The 17238-nt window shown below is 41.1% G+C and overlaps 1 protein-coding gene across 4 annotated transcripts in view; it reads right to left on the reverse strand.

The window, feature by feature from the left end:
- Positions 1 to 1432: 1432 nt before the first annotated feature.
- JAM2 (junctional adhesion molecule 2) overlaps positions 1433 to 17238 on the reverse strand; it is a 28212-nt gene continuing 12406 nt past the window's right edge. The window contains exons 3-11 of one of the 4 annotated variants that reach the window (XR_015949580.1): positions 14551 to 14661; positions 12919 to 13071; positions 11957 to 12162; positions 10698 to 10800; positions 9464 to 9571; positions 6436 to 6471; positions 6176 to 6191; positions 4371 to 4398; positions 2872 to 3058 (exon numbers count right to left, since the gene is read on the reverse strand). Coding sequence is in view for 2 of the 4 variants with exons in the window: in XM_035114860.3 (XP_034970751.1) it covers positions 3026 to 3058; positions 4371 to 4401; positions 6176 to 6191; positions 9464 to 9571; positions 10698 to 10800; positions 11957 to 12162; positions 12919 to 13071; positions 14551 to 14661 (761 nt within the window). In the remaining 2 variants the exon portion in view is untranslated. Of the gene's footprint in view, positions 3059 to 4370; positions 4402 to 6175; positions 6192 to 6435; positions 6472 to 9463; positions 9572 to 10697; positions 10801 to 11956; positions 12163 to 12918; positions 13072 to 14550; positions 14662 to 17238 lie in introns of all 4 variants that reach the window. The other 3 variants (XR_015949579.1, XM_035114861.3, XM_035114860.3) reach the window with 3 other exon arrangements.

Here is a 17238-nt window from a genome sequence, read left to right on the forward strand (position 1 = left end):
TTCAAAAATAGCTTTAGTGTTTTTATTATCCTTTCAGGATAAGATGATTCTCTCAACAGCTTTTTCTCCATCATATTTTTCTAGCTATTCCATTCCCACCCCATTTTCAGCTTCTTTGTCAACAGTTGTATTCCTTTGGTACTTCTGGGGGTTTTTAGGAGGTGGACTCAAGGGTTTTCTACTTCCAAAAAGACCTGGAGTTACAAGAGGAGGTACCAGCACGTTCTGAGTATGTGGTTGTTTCCAGTTGGTTATATAAGTGTTATCACTCAATGAATTGAATTGAAATACAGGGTGATTCTGTAATTAATTTCATTTAACACTGCTCATTTCTTCCATATAAGCAGAGTCAGGAGCCTGTCTATATAATACTGTAGATGGAAAATGTGGTCTAACAGACTATTGAATAGACTACATTTGTTAAAATAAAATTCCTCAAATAGTTGAAATAATATATAAAATGTTTTAAGTTTGTTTCTTTGCCTTTCACTGATTTACTGTTGACTGGCACCCTTATATAATATTTGCCTTTACTTAATGGATGCCATTGAAATGAGTAGGATTTACTTCTAAGGAAATGTGTACAGACTTGGAGGGACACAAGATTAATAGTAAATGTTTGTAACTCCATACTTGTTCTTGAAGGTTTGGTGGCATGCTTTAAAAAATAAATGAATAACTGAAAAGTCCACACCAGCTGGTACAAGCAAATGTGCTTGAAAATAGTTGCTATATTGGGAAATAAATTTGAAATACTTGAGTAGTTTACACAGGAAAGTTGTGTAAATAGTACCTGAAGCTTTGGCCCACCTTTGACAACTTAATTAGTCATAGCCGTGCCTATAATGCAGATAATTGATTACTTGGTTGATCAGAACTGGCTGCATATTAATTTGAGATCTATACTTGGATCTAAGGTTTTCCTATACAAGGTTTTTATCCTTGAAACAAAAAGGATCACATTACACTATTAATGCTTGTAGGAAACATGGGGAACCTGTGGACTTCTAGATGTTGCATTACTACAGCTCCCATCTGTGCCCATTGGCCATGCTGTCTTGGGCCCAACAACAATCCAGCAACAACTAAAGCATCACAGACTCCCCATCCCTAGCCTAGGAGTAGTAATCCCATTTCTCACATCTCTAATAAGATACATATAATATGGTGATTATAAATGTTCTCGGAGTCACCAACATGAGTCTGACCAAACTGTGGGAGGCAGTGGAAGACAGGAGTGCCTGACGTGCTATGGTCCATGGGGTCACAAAGAGTTGGACACGACTAAACAACAACAACAATATGGTGATGCTAACAATGTCGACGGAGATGAGAATCCAGCTTAGGAATTTGTCTTGCTTTTTTATTATTTAAGAAACCTAACATTCATACCCGTGTTTTGCCTTAAGCATCAGCATCATGATCACACTAGTAACAAAGCATATGTGATTTATTTATAATACCATCCAAGAGATTTTTATAAAAACATTAAGGCATTCATTAGTATTGAGTGGTGGAAAGGATTTCTTCTCAGGCAAAATGTACAGTCTTCAGAAAATAAATCATAAATAGGGTTTAAGGGGAGAAAAATGAGCAGTGGTAAGACTGCACCACACTTCAACAGACCTATACCTGCATAATTTTGTTATTGATTAGATAGACTGAAAGTGTCAAGACATTTAAATAGCGGAGGCAAAAATGGCTTTGAACAATATTATTCTGATCTTGGCTGTGGAACCTATCATGTTCCACAAAAATTATGAGTAAAAAGCTCTTAAACTGCAGAGCTCTTTATTTGATTGATTCATATATTGCCTTTCCGCCATTTAGGCCTTTAAAGTTAGCTTACAAGCAGGCTGGGATAAAGTTGTTTATAGGGCAAGACATCACATGTAGATCTACTCTAGAACCAGGAAAAATCCTCACTTACTCTACACATGATGTCTTCTGAGATTCTGGCTGTCATGGACCAAGATGTAGGAATAGAGAAAATAAGGTCAACAAGTCAAGAACTGCACAGTTCTTCCCCCAGCTGGCTTGATGGTAGAATTACCCCCTTAAATTAACAAGTACGGTGGCAGTTGCAGTTGTCTTGACCTGCACAATGGAGAAAAGGACAAATCTTCCCTAGAGGCATCTATGCCCCAGCCCAAAATATTGGCCTTGAATAATTCATTTAAGTTACTAAATTTGTACCCTGCCCTTCCCAAGGGAGCCAAGAGAAGTAATGATCAGATCAGGCTACTTACTCCTGACAGTTCTTCCTAGAGGGTTGGCTTTGTACAATCCAGTATATTGTTTCCCAAAGTCACCAGCCAGAGACCTCTAGGTAGCCCACAAGGAAGACATGAAGGCAATTGTCCTCTCCACTTATTCCCAGGCAACGGGCATCATTAAAAAGTATATAGCCATTGATAAGTCTTACCATCCATGAATTTGCATAGCTCCCTTTTAAAGACATCTAAACTGGTTGTTCTCAGCAAAACCCACAAGTTAGTTATGTATGGTATAAAGAATATATACTTCCTTTTCTCTGTTCAGACTCTCCGGTTACCTTCACTGGATTGCATGGAAGTTCTGGAGTTACCGGAGTGGGGGGTGGGGACTTCAGCAACTTCAACAATTTTATAAATCTGTCACCTTTCCTCATAGAGGAGTTGTTCCAGTCCTTTGATCTTTTTGGTTGCACCTTTTCTAGTTGCATGGTATCCTTTTTGAGGTGTGGCGACTAGAATTGTGCACTTCATCACCTGCTCTCCTATCCTTTTGGGGACATTACACAGTAAGAAACCCCTTACAATTGTGTAATCTACAGTCACCTGGTTAGAAAAGCACTATCAAACTATGTTAAAACAACTTTTGACAATCGTGTGTCTTCAGCTTTTAGCAATAGTGCCTTGGCTTTGCCATTGGTTTATTTTTTGCATGTACCACTCTTCATATTTATATAATAGAGTCCAAGCATCCCTTTGATATTCTGCTCCAGCAAATGCTCATTTGGTGTTCCTCAGAGGGTGGGTTTCTTTTAAATAACAAATGACTTGGTGTGCTTGAAATCCTAAGGAACAGAAAGAAGAACCGTTGAGATAATTCAGATAGTTGCAGTAGAAGGTTTTATATAAATATCCATTCACCACCAATAATCATGAAAGCACCCCACGTAGCATTACAGCAGGAGTAGCAAACATGGTGCAGACTCCAACAATCCCTAACTATGGGCAATGTTGACTGATGTTGATGGGAATTGGTGTCCCAAGACGTCTGGAATGTCCTGTGCATTACATAAGGGGTAGCTAAGCCTGCGGCCTCCAAATGTTGGACTACCACTTCCATCCGCATGGCTGATGGGAGCTGAAGTCCAACAACATCTGCAGGACCACACCACAAGTTATCCACCCCTGGTTTAGCAGTTTTCTGTGTCATCCATATCATTGAGAAAAGAACTCTACCGCCTCCTGCAAGCTGGCTCACATATGTGGAGCAAACACTCTTTAATCCATGCATCCCCACCTGAGCATGAGATCAGCTGAATAAACCTCAATGTGGACTGTATCCTGAGCTTGTTGCTATTTCAGTGGTTCTGTGCTGTCATTATGATGGTAAAAAATAACAACAAAGCTTCCTCCATGTATACAGCCTGATTCCCACTGAAGTCCTCCCCCCACCCTTGATCTTATATGTAGAAGGGAGTTTGGTGAAAACCATCCTATCTAGCCAGCTCTCACGGTGTCATGCAGTGTAAAAAACTTTAGTATGGCTGCCATCTATCACTGCTTTGTGTGTTAACACTGATCATAAACAACAGTATTTAATACTGTATGTAATCTGGGTAAGGCTATAGAAATTCATGAGCTTGCCACTAGATGGAGACACAGCTTCCTGAGAACTGGTATGTATTCAGTATGCAACAAGACTGCTGGAAATAGCCTCTTTCTGGCAAATGCTCCTTTCCATAACTATAATGTATAGAGGAGCGAACAGCTGAGTAATATGCCAACAATCTGATGCATCTCTTGCTATTCTCTACCAGGTCAGATGGGAAATTATACGGGACATACTTCAAAACAACTTTCTGTAAATAGTTGCCAAGCATAGTTTTCTTCCCTAATATGCTAGCCAACTTTTTTATGGGACACTTTATACAGAAGAACGTTCAAAGATAATTCCCTCCTTGCTTCCTGCATCTGAATTGGTGCAGTCCAGTTTACCATGTTGTCTGGGTGAATAGCTGTGCTCTTAGCCGTTCTGTACTTTAGAGTTGTGGCATGAGAAACACAGGGAAAGTACATTATCTCCACCCTTCCTGAAGCAGACATAATGGGTGAGTTAATCCTGCCAGTGCCACTACCGCATGGATACAGAATGCTCACCTTTTCACTATTTGCAGCTTTGCTCTTCCTGCTAGCAAAACAAAAGTGGGAGAAAGTATACTGTTATATCTGGGCATTTCATGCACCTTACTTGTATAGAGCTTTGCTTTCCATACATTCATGTTTCTACTGAATTTGCTTGGATTTTTTATTTTAAAAAAGTTTGATTCAGTGCTTAGAGCAAGGATAAGGGAACCTGTGGCTCTGCAGATGCTACTGGACTCCAAATCCCAGTATCCACCCCAGCCTGCATGGCCAATGGCTCAGGGATGATGAGAGTATAGAATTCAATAAGAACTGGAGAGCCACAGGCTCCCCATCACAGGAAATTTGCCTGCATGTAAGAAGTCAATCGTATTATTTCTAAATTTGGGGCTTTACATTAAATTATTTTTTGTCTAACTGTTACAGAAGCAATACCCACAAGATCACATTATAAATCGTATTGTAATTGAATTAAACCCTATACTATTTTTCATTTAAACGTAAGTAATTTTATCCAGATGCATCTGTTACATGGGTTTCAAAATACAGTAGATACAATATTGCTTTACCAACCCTATAACAAAAGTAGTTGTTGCATTGTATTCTTGTTAACAAAGAAAACATCAGCATATATACATTTGAACTTTGGAATAAAATTGCCTTGTACATTTTCAGTGAGGGAAGTACTGAATGTATACAGTGTTTAGTTCTATTGAGAATACACTCATTTAAATCTGGTCCACTGGTTTCAGTGAGTCTGCTCAGAGAAGGGGATTGGACTAGATGGCCTTCAGGGTCCTTTTCAACTCTAGAATTCTATGACTCTATGGTGCAATCCATTATAGGGATGAGTCTTCAAGGCCTCCTTATTGCTTCTTAACATTAGTAGCCAATGGGCGACCGGAACCCTCTATTACAGGGGTCAGCAAACTTTTTCAGCAGGGGGCCGGTCCACTGTCCCTCAGACCTTGTGGAGGGCCAGACTACATTTTGGAAAAAAAATTGAAGGAATTCCTATGTCCCACAAATAACCCAGAGATGCATTTTAAATAAAAGGACACATTCTACTCATGTAAAAACACCAGGCAGGCCCCACAAATAATCCAGATGCATTTTAAATAAAAGGACAAATTCTACTCATGTAAAAACATGCTGATTCCTGGACCATCCGCGGGCCGGATTGAGAAGGCGATTGGGCCGCATCTGGCCCCCGGGCCTTAGTTTGGAGACCCCTGCTCTATTACGATATTAGCCAACTGAGCCCAGCGTTAGATATTATAGGCTACGAAATGAAATGGCTTGGATACAGATTTTGCTCCGGCTAGCAAAAGGGGGAAAGGTAGTTCCCCCCCCCAAAAAAACACCCTATATCCCCTTGTGCTTTCTGAGGAAATGCTTCAGGGAGTTGTATCAGGCAGACATACAAGCAAAACAGTGTGGGAGATGGCACTGGAGGGGGATTGGCAAAAGTTGCCTCCTCACCCTCTAATACATCCCCAAACTGCGGCCCTCCAGATGTTTTGGCCTACAACTCCCATGATCCCTAGCTAACATGACCAGTGGTCAAGGAAGATGGGGATTGGAGTCCAAAACATCTGGAGGGCCGAAGTCTGGGGATGCCTGCTCTAATGTCAGCTGGATCCTTCCACCCAGGATCAAAAATCACCTGTGGATGGGAAGGATAAGTTTGAATCCAACCCAATATGACCAATACAAGGGATTCTGCACAATAGTAGTTTCCTTGGATCAATAGTTGCAACTATAGTTAATATTTCAGCTGTTCAAAAGTGACAAACAGAAAGGTAAATAAATATACTTACGCTGAAGAATGTGCTTCTGGGGGATAAAAAAAAAACAGGAAAAGAAAGATAAGCAAGTGTCATTCTCCATACTTCACACTGCCTAACTGCACACTTTACAAGTCTGTCTGGAACAACTGCCATAAAAATATTATCACATATTTCCTTCTGATCTTGCAGAGATTTACTTTCAGACAAGCATCACATTTCCCAGATATTCCCAATCAGATCACCCAGCTAAGTGTTAATAAAAGTTATATGGCCAAAAGATTTAAGACAACCTTTTATGTAGTTTGGTTATGTTTTTCCTCCTTGCTCTGTGAGAAAGATTTGGTTAAATAATTTGAGCTATTTATATTATGTGATCTGTAGTTTACTTCGCTGCCTGATCTGATGTGGCTTTGTGACTAGATGTTCAATCACTCCCTCCTGTGCCCCACAAAGTGCCTCACTAGATTGCTGCATGTGTGAACAAAATAAAGATTCTAAAACAATTCTTTGTAGACCATGCTGCACTCTATAAATGATAGAAAGGAAACAATGTCAGTTCATTATATAAAAAAAGAATTCCACAGTACGTAGGGCAATACAAAATAATTTGTCAAGACAACTTACAAAATAAGTTGCCAAGAAATTCCTAAGTAATCATTTATTGCTAAATTACTAATATATAGTCAATGAATTACTACTAAATTATTTTGTCTAAATGGTATCTGAAGATGCCTGACTTCCTCCTAATTGCTCCTAGGACAAAAAATGGTCCTATCTTGCAGCTCACTGTTCAGTTAGATTGTTGTTTTGTCCCTCATGGTTTACTGCTGAATAGGAACAAGCATCAATTGGGTTTTCTATGGATTGATGTTTGTTCCGATTCAGCTGTAAACAGCAGGTTTTCCTAGCGAAAGAAAAACCTCTCAGACCTTTGGCTAGAAATCACAGGGCAAAGAGGAATGTGGATGAGCCCCGATTCTGGGGAAATAAAACTTTGATTTTATTTAAAGAGAGAGAAAAATCTTTTAGGGACAGGGAGATGCACTCTCATTGTTACCCAGCAGAGGGAGCTGGCTAATCAACTTCTGCAGAAATTTCATAACAAAACTTGCATCCAAAAATCAGCAATATGATATAACAGGGCAGAAACCTTGTGAGCTTTTACTGAAATATTGTCTATATGTACTGACTGGCTTTTAGACAACTGAAATATATTTCGTTGCATATTGCAAATGAACCCACAAGAAGCTGTGCTGTCTATGCTGTGTGCTGGTGGCTTTTTACAATGGCTGTGGAAACATACTAAACCTGACTCAGTTGCATTAAGCCAGGCAACCCCCAAACTGCGGCCCTCCAGATGTTTTGGCCTACAACTCCCATGATCCCTAGCTAACAGGACCAGTGGTCAGGGATGATGGGAGTTGTAGTCCCAAAACATCTGGAGGGCCGAAGTTTGGGGATGCCTGCATTAAGCCCACCTCATATACAACTTCAGCAGCAGCTGGCAGTCCCAGGCTTCAGTCCCACACTACGCCAGTAACATCAGATACAGAGAACAGCAACCATTGTGAAAACAACAATTTCCTATTCCATTATTGAATACTGCTAGGTAGAAATCTCTTTGCTGCATTGTTCTCATTTCCCATATGGATCTTCCATATGGTTATAGGCCAACTGGCATGAGGGAATACCATGAGAATAGGTGTCCCAGCCTGTTGCAGTGATGCCTGCACTGGCTGCAGGTATCTTGGCTTTAAATGGTACCTAAATCTAACACCATGTGAAAAATCCATCGAGGTAAAATTTTGTGGTCTATTGTAGATGAAGATTTAGTGTACTCCGATCCATGACTGTTTGTTATTGGATGAGTCACAGGGGCAGCCTGTGCCCCCCTTGTCCCCCCTGCCACTGTGCTCCCCCTCCGATTTCCATTGGTGGTGGAACGCCACCCTTGCCAACACTTGGCAGGAGGGAAAGCATTCCACAATGCCTTGACACTCATCTTCTCCACCCCAGGGGCAGGGTGGACAAGCGGCAACACCAAGTACCAGAAGTGGTGGGGCAGGTGGGGCACTGCCTTTTGTGCTTCTGGCACCTGAGGCAGCTGCTTCACCCTGCCTCATGTGTGGGCTGGCTCTAGGTAGACAGCTAAGTTTTTCTCAAGAGTATAGTCGCTGAAATCAATCAACATGACTAAGTTAGGAGCATCAGTTTCAATAGGCCTACCCTGGATAAAACTTAGCTGAATCTCACCACAAATTGAACAGTTACAAATTTAAAATACCCAAGGTTGTTAAAAGCGGTGTGTTTGTGTGTGTGTGTGTGTGTGTGTCCTCCTTCTTTGGAAGTCTTTAAGCAGAGCCTTGACAGCCATCTGTCAGGAATGCTTTGATGGCGTTTCCTGCTTGGCAGGGGGTTGGATTGGATGGCCCTTGTGGTCTCTTCCAACTCTATGATTCTATGATTGTGTGTGTGTGTGTGTGTGTGTGTGTGTGTGTGTGTGTGTGAAAGCAATTCTAGATTTTCTGAGGGGAATCACAATATTTAGACATTTTGCCACCAGCTTAAAGATTAAAAAATATAGAGCCTTCCAATAAAGACTCAGAAGATTGTATATTATAAGCCAGGGGTCTCCAAACTAAGGCCCGGGGGCCAGATGCGGCCCAATCGCCTTCTCAATCCGGCCCGCGGATGGTCCAGGAATCAGCATGTTTTTACATGAGTAGAATTTGTCCTTTTATTTAAAATGCATCTGGATTATTTGTGGGGCCTGCCTGGTGTTTTTACATGAGTAGAATGTGTCCTTTTATTTAAAATGCATCTCTGGGTTATTTGTGGGACATTGGAATTCCTTCAATTTTTTTTCCAAAATGTAGTCTGGCCCTCCACAAGGTCTGAGGGACAGTGGACCGGCCCCCTGCTGAAAAAGTTTGCTGACCCCTGTTATAAGCTCTCTACCCACCTTCTAATAAAAAACCGGGTTGAAAACAGAACATGCAACACTGACTCCAACTCTCTGTTATTACAAGGGCAGCATCTTTTATTTACAGGAACTGTTCATTATCTATCCACATGGAAAAAACATTAGCTTTCAACGCAGACCAGAAGTACTGCTTTCTGGCAGCTGGTTCTGCTGTTATTTCCAAGACTAAAATTGTCTTTCCTTTTATTTTCCTATCGCCCCCTTCCATCTGGGATGTGTGCTGGGTCTGCTCCAAAGACACCTTTGCTTCTGCCGGCCCGCAACCGCACACAGTTCACAAATATTTAAGCACAGGAACTTACTGATCAATCAGGGAAGGAAGAAGTGTCACTTACTTGAAAAGTAGCCCTTCTTTTGTGCATAATATACCCCGAGACCACAGGAAGCTATTATCAAAGCCACAATGACCACCGCAGCTATGATGCCACCTACATTAAGGTCATCTAGAATGGAAAGAAAAACAAATATAATTTCAAATTGGAGGTTGAGTATAGAAGGCAATATTCATGATAAATCTCAAATAGGGCATGGTATAGCCCTGGGAAGGGACCCAGGTGGCGCTGTGGGTTAAACCACAGAGTCTAGGGCTTGCTGATCAGAAGGTCGGCGGTTCAAATCCCTGCTACGCGGTGAGCTCCCGTTGCTCGGTCCCAGCTCCTGCCCACCTAGCAGTTCGAAAGCATGTCAAAGTGCAAGTAGATAAATAGGGACCGCTCTGGCGGGAAGGTAAACGGCGTTTCCGTGCGCTGCTCTGGTTCGCCAGAAGCAGCTTTGTCATGCTGGCCACATGACCCGGAAGCTGTCTGCGGACAAACGCCGGCTCCCTCGGCCTATAGAGTGAGATGAGCGCCGCAACCCCAGAGTCGGACACGACTGGACCTGATGATCAGGGGGCCCTTTACCCTTACCTTTATAGCCCTGGGAAGAGCGACTGTTTGTTAAACTACAATAACTATGGCCAGATAATTGCTCTACACAGCTGGTCCAGTAACTGAAGTTGGTGAAAATATTATATGCTCCCTGCGTTTTCATCTGCAAAGGTGCATCTAAAGGCATTTCAAGTTGCAATCCTCACTACCCTGGATCCTTCTTTCTAAAAATGGTGCTATACTGACCACTTGGATCCGGGGAGGCCGCCATCTTGTGGCGCAGCTGGAGGTGAAGATCACCTAGCGATGCCCACTTCCAGCCGCATAAGGCTGCCAGGTAAGGGTGGACAGCGCCCGCTAAGCCAATCTGAGGCAGGTGTTTAGGGGCTGTGACCAGCTCACTCCTAGCCTATTTAAGGGAACGGTTTAGGTGCAGGCCGCCCTCTTGGGTTCCCCACCCCCAGTATATATTTTTTTCAAGAAAACTTATTTTAAATTGTGGCAGTGTCCTGTAAAATGTATTTTTTGCTTAAAATATTTTCTCTTTTTATTAATCATCCAAATTGAGCCTTTTAAGATGTGCCACATAACCGAGTTTGAAGCTGGAAGGTGAACTAACACTTTAGTTTCCTAACTCTGTCTTGTAATTAAGACATTCTCATCTCAAGGTTGGTTGGTCACATTGGAATTTGACATTTACCAACTTGCATTCGCTTCACAGAACATTTCTGAGGCTGTCCAACATTATTGTCAGCTTCACAGTAGTACTCTCCAGTGTCATTCTTTGAAACAGAATTAAATAGCTGGTAAAAAAAGAGAGAGAAAGAAGTAGAATATTCCAGCTTTAAAAATAAAAAGGAATGAGCAATCAAAACTGAGACAACATTTCAATACAATACAATATACTTTATTCGACCGATAGTCAGAAAGGAGACAACATTTCTAGTACATTATGCCTTTGCAGCATTATTATTATTATTATTATTATTATTATTATTATTATTACCAACATCATCAATGAAGTGGATTTCAAATACATTCATACACTACCTTGGAAGTCGAACGGAAACCGTTCCGGAAGTCCGTTCAACTTCCAAAACGTTCCAAAACCCAAGTGTGGCATCTGATTGGCTGCAGGAAGCTCCTGCAGCCAATCGGAAGCCACGGAAGCCCCATCAGATGTTTGGCTTCCAAAAATAGTTTGCAAACCGGAACAGTCACTTCCAGGTTTGTGATGTTCAGGAGCCAAAACGTTTGAGAGCTAAGCTGTTTGAAAACCAAGATGACACAGAATGCAAAATGATTGTCAAGTCTGGCAGTGACAGCTGATCTAAGGGATGGGAGAAGGTGGCCAAAGCAGTGCCAGCACACCAATATTTTTGGCCAAACTGCTTTCAACCTTTTTTTGGGGGGGGGGAGAAATGAAACAGTTCTGAAAATTGGAGTGAAGCAGAAATAAGAGGTGCTCATGGAACAAACATCAGTTGGGTTTTCTGCAGGTTGACATTTGTTCCAATTCAGTAGTAAACAGCGAGTTTTCCTGAGGAAAGCGGTGGTACAAAAGAAAAAACTTGGACCCACGATTAGAAATCGCCAAACGGAAGTGTGGATGAGGCAATTCAGTTACTGCAGTAGACATTTGGTGAGATAAGTACATAGCTCTGCATTGTAAAATATATCCCATTTTCCTAACATTTTCTCATACTCATCAATCTATTTTATCATTTTATCATCCTATGGGTGAATCAGCAACACATCATACTGGTGCTGAGCTATGTATCAAAAGATATACAAAGGTCCTTTTTACTATATCTCTGTGCAACTGTGAGACAAAAAACCCCAAAACCCAAAACCACACACTATGTTGACTTTCCTCAGTACAACCACAGTAGAATGTTAGCCTTTTCTTGGGCTAAGTAAAGTCCAATGATAAGTGGTATTGAGCAGGGGTTCACTAACCAGAGTTCCAGTTGTAGCATTCATGATATAAGGAAGCCTCTCTTTTTTAATGCTCTGCAATGCTGGGCTTTCCGGCAGAAGAACGCCATTCCTATACCACCTGTACTTTGACGCAGGAACACCATTGTTTTCTTTACAGCGTAGCTCCACTACTGTCCCCGTCATAGCTGAGCTGGGCACTTCACAAGCAGGAGGAGCTGGTGGGACTAGGAAATGACATGATCTGTTTCAAAGTAAAATATCTGAATGGCTAAACCTGCCTATTTGCTCACAAGTTGTTCTAATAAAAGCAACTGGACTGAGTGGTTTATGCATCACATTGTAGGCATACTGTTCCTCGCCTCTGGCACTGTCCGACAGAAGTTTGATGTAAGCCAGTGGTCAAGATTTTTCAACAGTGAATCAGCAAATGTAATATAATCTTTAGTTGTAAACGAAATACTGATCGGAGGTGCATTATGTGCAGACTTTCTCTTCCACAACTAGAAATAAAATATAATCAGTTGTAGCAAACTAACATCTAAATAATACTACTCAGAGTAGACCCACTGAAATCAATGAACCTAGTCATGTATTTTCAGTGAGTCCACTCTGGATTCAACCCCATTCATACATTTTAAATAATCTATTTCAGAATGTCTAAAATTAGCTCCTGGCTACTTTTCTCTTTACAAAATGGTTGGCTTTAAAGTCCGGTTCATACCATTAATTTAACAAAAATTATCCCAGGCCCAATGGATGTGCACATTTCAGATAACAGTAAAATAATAATATAAAATGAAACATTATTTTTAAAGAGGGTTTCTTTTAAAGACCACACACATACACACACAGACACACACAGACAAACTGGATACTTTATTGTACCCCTTCTGTAATTGGGTGGCAAACAAAACGTAAGAAGAAATGTAGCTGTACTACTGAATAGAGTTGCCTCAAAATAGATTTGTTTAGATTCTTACCCAACACTAAGAGAGAGACTATAACTTCCCCTATTTGTTGTCCATGTTCTGTGGATGCACTAATTTCACAACGGTATTTCCCAGAATCCTTTCTAGTCACATTTTTAATGCGGATGCTTGATTGCACTATTTCTCCTCGATTTTTAAAATCACCTGCAAAACAATCAAGACAGAGAGTGATGGCTAGAAAGGAACTTCCTCAAGTTTGCTTTATAAATGTATAAAACAATTAGGGGGGGGGAGACTAGTTTTCCAGAATACAATGCCGGTTTGGCTCTCTACCTGCCATTCCCCACGATATTTATTTTCTCCCGAAGACCCTTCCAACACCACTTCATATGAGCCAGTTTATTAAGGGATTTGGTGTCTCAAACACATATTTCACATGCAATTTTGATATATTGTAAGCTTTCATATGTTGCAGCAGAATGTTTTCAAATGAGAACTACCAGCCACTATCATACAGCTGTTAAAGGCACAAGTACCCTGTTTATTATCAATGCCAATATTAATCCAAATGAAGGCCTTTGTGGGTGCCATGGCCCCCAGGCACTGAGTTGGCAACCCCTGCTGTATATCCTAATCATGTTACTCCATTTCTGGGGGGAAATTGTCAGAGCGAAATAGCAGCTGGTGGCTGTCTAGACATGTTTTGTGGTTGCTGCCACAGGGCTGTGACTGCTGGTGGTATCCCCCCTTTAATTCCTCGTCCCCTGATTTCCCACCCCATTATCTCCCCCATGTAGATGCTTAGAGCGTACTCAAAATGGCACCACTGAAAGCAGAGGAGCCATTTTGTGCAAGACCTAATTTGTGACTTAAAGGCATGCTTTTCTCCTTTCTCCCTCAAAACCGTTACAACAGCCGGCAGCACTACAAGACAGAGTAAGCCAAGCTACAGATGGAATGAGATGCTTGAGGGTGGATGTTAGCTGCTTGAAGAAGGGTTAGCCAGGACAGTCAGGAACATGAATGGAAAATGGGGGAAAGCCACATATGTGCGACTTTGCCTTTCAAGTGTTTGAGCAACTCTTGGAACAAAGGATGGGAGATTTTCAGTGACACACAAGAACTCTACAACAGCAGAATCCAATATGTATGTTCTGTTAACTGGTTATTCACACACACATATACGGAATGTCACTCAAATAAATCTGTCTATTTTATTTTATTTATCTTGTAAGTCTTCAGAAATGTGTCTATGACTAAAAGGAACATGTGAACAAAACCGGCTACCCTCTTGTTCAGCAAAGTAGGCAGCAGCTATTTCTACAGTTGATTGCAATGTCACAATCATGGAAACGGCTGCTAGCGCTACAAGGTCAATCCATGAGACTCGGGTTCAAATGCCCACTCAGCTTTGAAGCTTTCTGGGTGTCCTTGGGCCAGCTGGTAACTACTAGCTTAGCTTAACTCACAGGGTTGAGTGAAGATAAAATGGAAGGAAAGAACCATGTACGTCATCCTGACCTTCTTGGGAGTAAAATTGGATAGGACCGTAAAAAATAAATCCATGTACATCCTGTGGTTTCTCCATGCAATCCTGAACATGGGAACATTTCACATGGAGGACACAAGCCCTCAGCTACACAGTAAACACACACACAAATATAAATGTAAGCATTTTCTTACCAACAAAGGAACCTTTAAAGTAGACGAATATAACACCAGTTTTGGTGATTTTTTTCCATTCTACTCTTGTAGTTTCCTTCCCTTCATTGTGTTTACAGCTTAGAAATGCCTCTGCAGAGGGAAAAATATGTCATTGTTTCTGCTCTGAATTGGCATACACTACAAACAACTGGCACACTTTCAGAACTAACTTTAGTAGAATGACTCTACAGATTAACAGTCCATATACATTTTGTGTTTGTGTACACTGGGGTACAGAATGCACAAGCTTTTCATCATGCGCAAAGTGTCCACCCATTCAAGATTTTGGCACATAACCCTTAAGATATCTGGCCACAAGCCTTTCAGATTCTGCAGGTGGCATGGGAATTTTACAGAAAGAAATCCATATATAAACACAACATGTGGGGTGAGAGGCGCCCCTAAATTTACAGTACAGTAATATAAAAATAAATCCAAAGAAGTCAAGCAATTGGTAAACATCAGAAAAGCTAAACATCAAGAGCACCAAACAAGTTGTGAATCATCAAGCATTTTACGGTCTTCATCTTTCTCACTAAGACCATGATGGTTATTCATCTCTAAAGGCTGATTGATACTCAAGAAGCAAGGAATTTGAAGGAATTCATTGGCAGCAGGGCTGGCCCATCCACCATGAGGCAAGGCGAGGCAATCACCTCAGGCAGCAGAATCGACAGCAGCAGCAGATCACAAGGATCAAGAAAAGGATCACATGTAGATCTTAATTCACCCCTTGTTCCTAATGTACAGCTTCGCTCCCCCCCTTCTTCCCAGGCAGGGAAGGGGTGCTATTTTGTGCTTCACCTCAGGAACCAAAATGTCTTGGGTCAGCCCTGGTTAGCTGTATTCACACATGATGGTAAACCATGGTTAATGTGTACTGTGAACATGCAGACAGCTCCCACTTTGCTCCCTCTCCTAGCACAAGCAGGAGTAACAAGCCACAATCCCTGGTTTAGGATTATGTCAGAACCAAGAATTGTAGTTTGCTTGACTCCAAACAAACTATGATGTGAAGCCAAGGTTCTTGGCTTCCTGGCTGTGCTATATTAGTGTGGAAAAACCCCACAATATCTCAACCTGCAAAGGTAATTGTGGGAGATGATCTTGTACCCAATAGTTTTTCCTCCCTGTTTATGCACACATGATGTGTGTGTACAGTGGCAGCAGGTACCAGCAGTGGCCTGGCTTGGCTCCCCATAACTAAAGTCTAACTCCATGTGCAGTCTCATTTCTTCATTCACACCTACAACTTTCCATGTTGCAAATGTTCAAAGAATAAGAATGACATACTTACTGACTTTGCAATTACACATTCCGAGCATAAAAGCAGCTACCGGTACCTGTACAAGGTTAGTGGTGAAATTGGCTAGCTATTATGTTATATTATTAATGCCTGCAAATTGTAGCAGGACACTTTATTCACACATGCACTGTTGTGGCCATTTTGGAAACTTTCCCCATCAATTAGATGTAACCCCATGTTACTCATGCAATGTGCATGTATTACTCCACCCAAAAGAACATTTGTTGCATTTCAAAACCATGTTAAAAGAAGTTCTAATGATGGGATCTTATCCTGCTCCAGGAAATCATAAACAACATTCATATGGCAGACTTCCACAGCAAAACAGTGGAAATGCTTTTGTTTCTGAAGTTCTGATTGAGCGGAATAGGTGGTGTCTTTCCTGAAATGTCCGCATCAAGTAGTCTTTTCTTAATGTTTTATTATGCTTTTGAAAAAGAAAGTTATGAGACCACTGTGTTCTATTTTTACAAGTATTTTCTTTGGCTGATTCTCACATTTCTAATATTATAGGATTAAAAAGCGAGGAGAGGGATATGGGATTTCAATCTTTCCTCAAATCTGCACGGTGGGGAAGCTATTTTGCTCTTGTTCATGCAGCCTAATTTTGAAGACAAACCTTTTCAAAGATGGATTCTCCCTGGCATTTCTCCAGGGGGGGGGAGGGTTCCTAAACTTTTATATTTGTAAGGGGAGAAAGATAAAAGCACAAAAGTGTAGATGACAGGGGGATAAACACACACACACACACACACACACATACACACACAAACACAAATGAATAACTGACATGGGTGGTCACTCAAGAAGAAAAACAAAAATGCAAATCTGAGAAGGGTGTGGATGAGAGAATTGGCAATAAAATGGAATGTGGATAAGGACAGATAGAAATATTTCTGAAAAACCAGTAACAAATAGATCCAGGAAAGACAAAGAAAGAAACTGTCTAGAGGAAGTACAATGCCTAATGATTCATCTTCACTTCTCTTTGTAATATGATTTCTAGGAATAAGTCTGGGAGGTTTTTCTTTTGCTCCACCACTTTCCCCAGGAAAACCTGCAGTTTAATGCTGAATTGGAACAAACATCAATAGGGTTATCTGTGGATTGATGTTTGTTCTGATTCAGCAGTAAACAGTGGGTTTTCCCAGGGAAAGCAGCAGAATGAAAGAAAAACTCACCAGACCTATGTCCAGAAATCATGGGACAAACAGAAGAAAACATGGGGCAAACGTTAAGTGTGGATTTAATATCTTTCAAATCAATCACAGCAAATGCAAAGCCACTAACTGAGAAAATGATAGGACTAACACAATTACATAGAGGACCCATGTTCTTTATTTCACATCAGGTTGTCTATA

The sequence above is a fragment of the Zootoca vivipara genome, chromosome 4 (assembly GCF_965207765.1).
Source record: "Zootoca vivipara chromosome 4, rZooViv2.hap1.1, whole genome shotgun sequence".
NCBI lineage: Eukaryota > Metazoa > Chordata > Lepidosauria > Squamata > Lacertidae > Zootoca > Zootoca vivipara.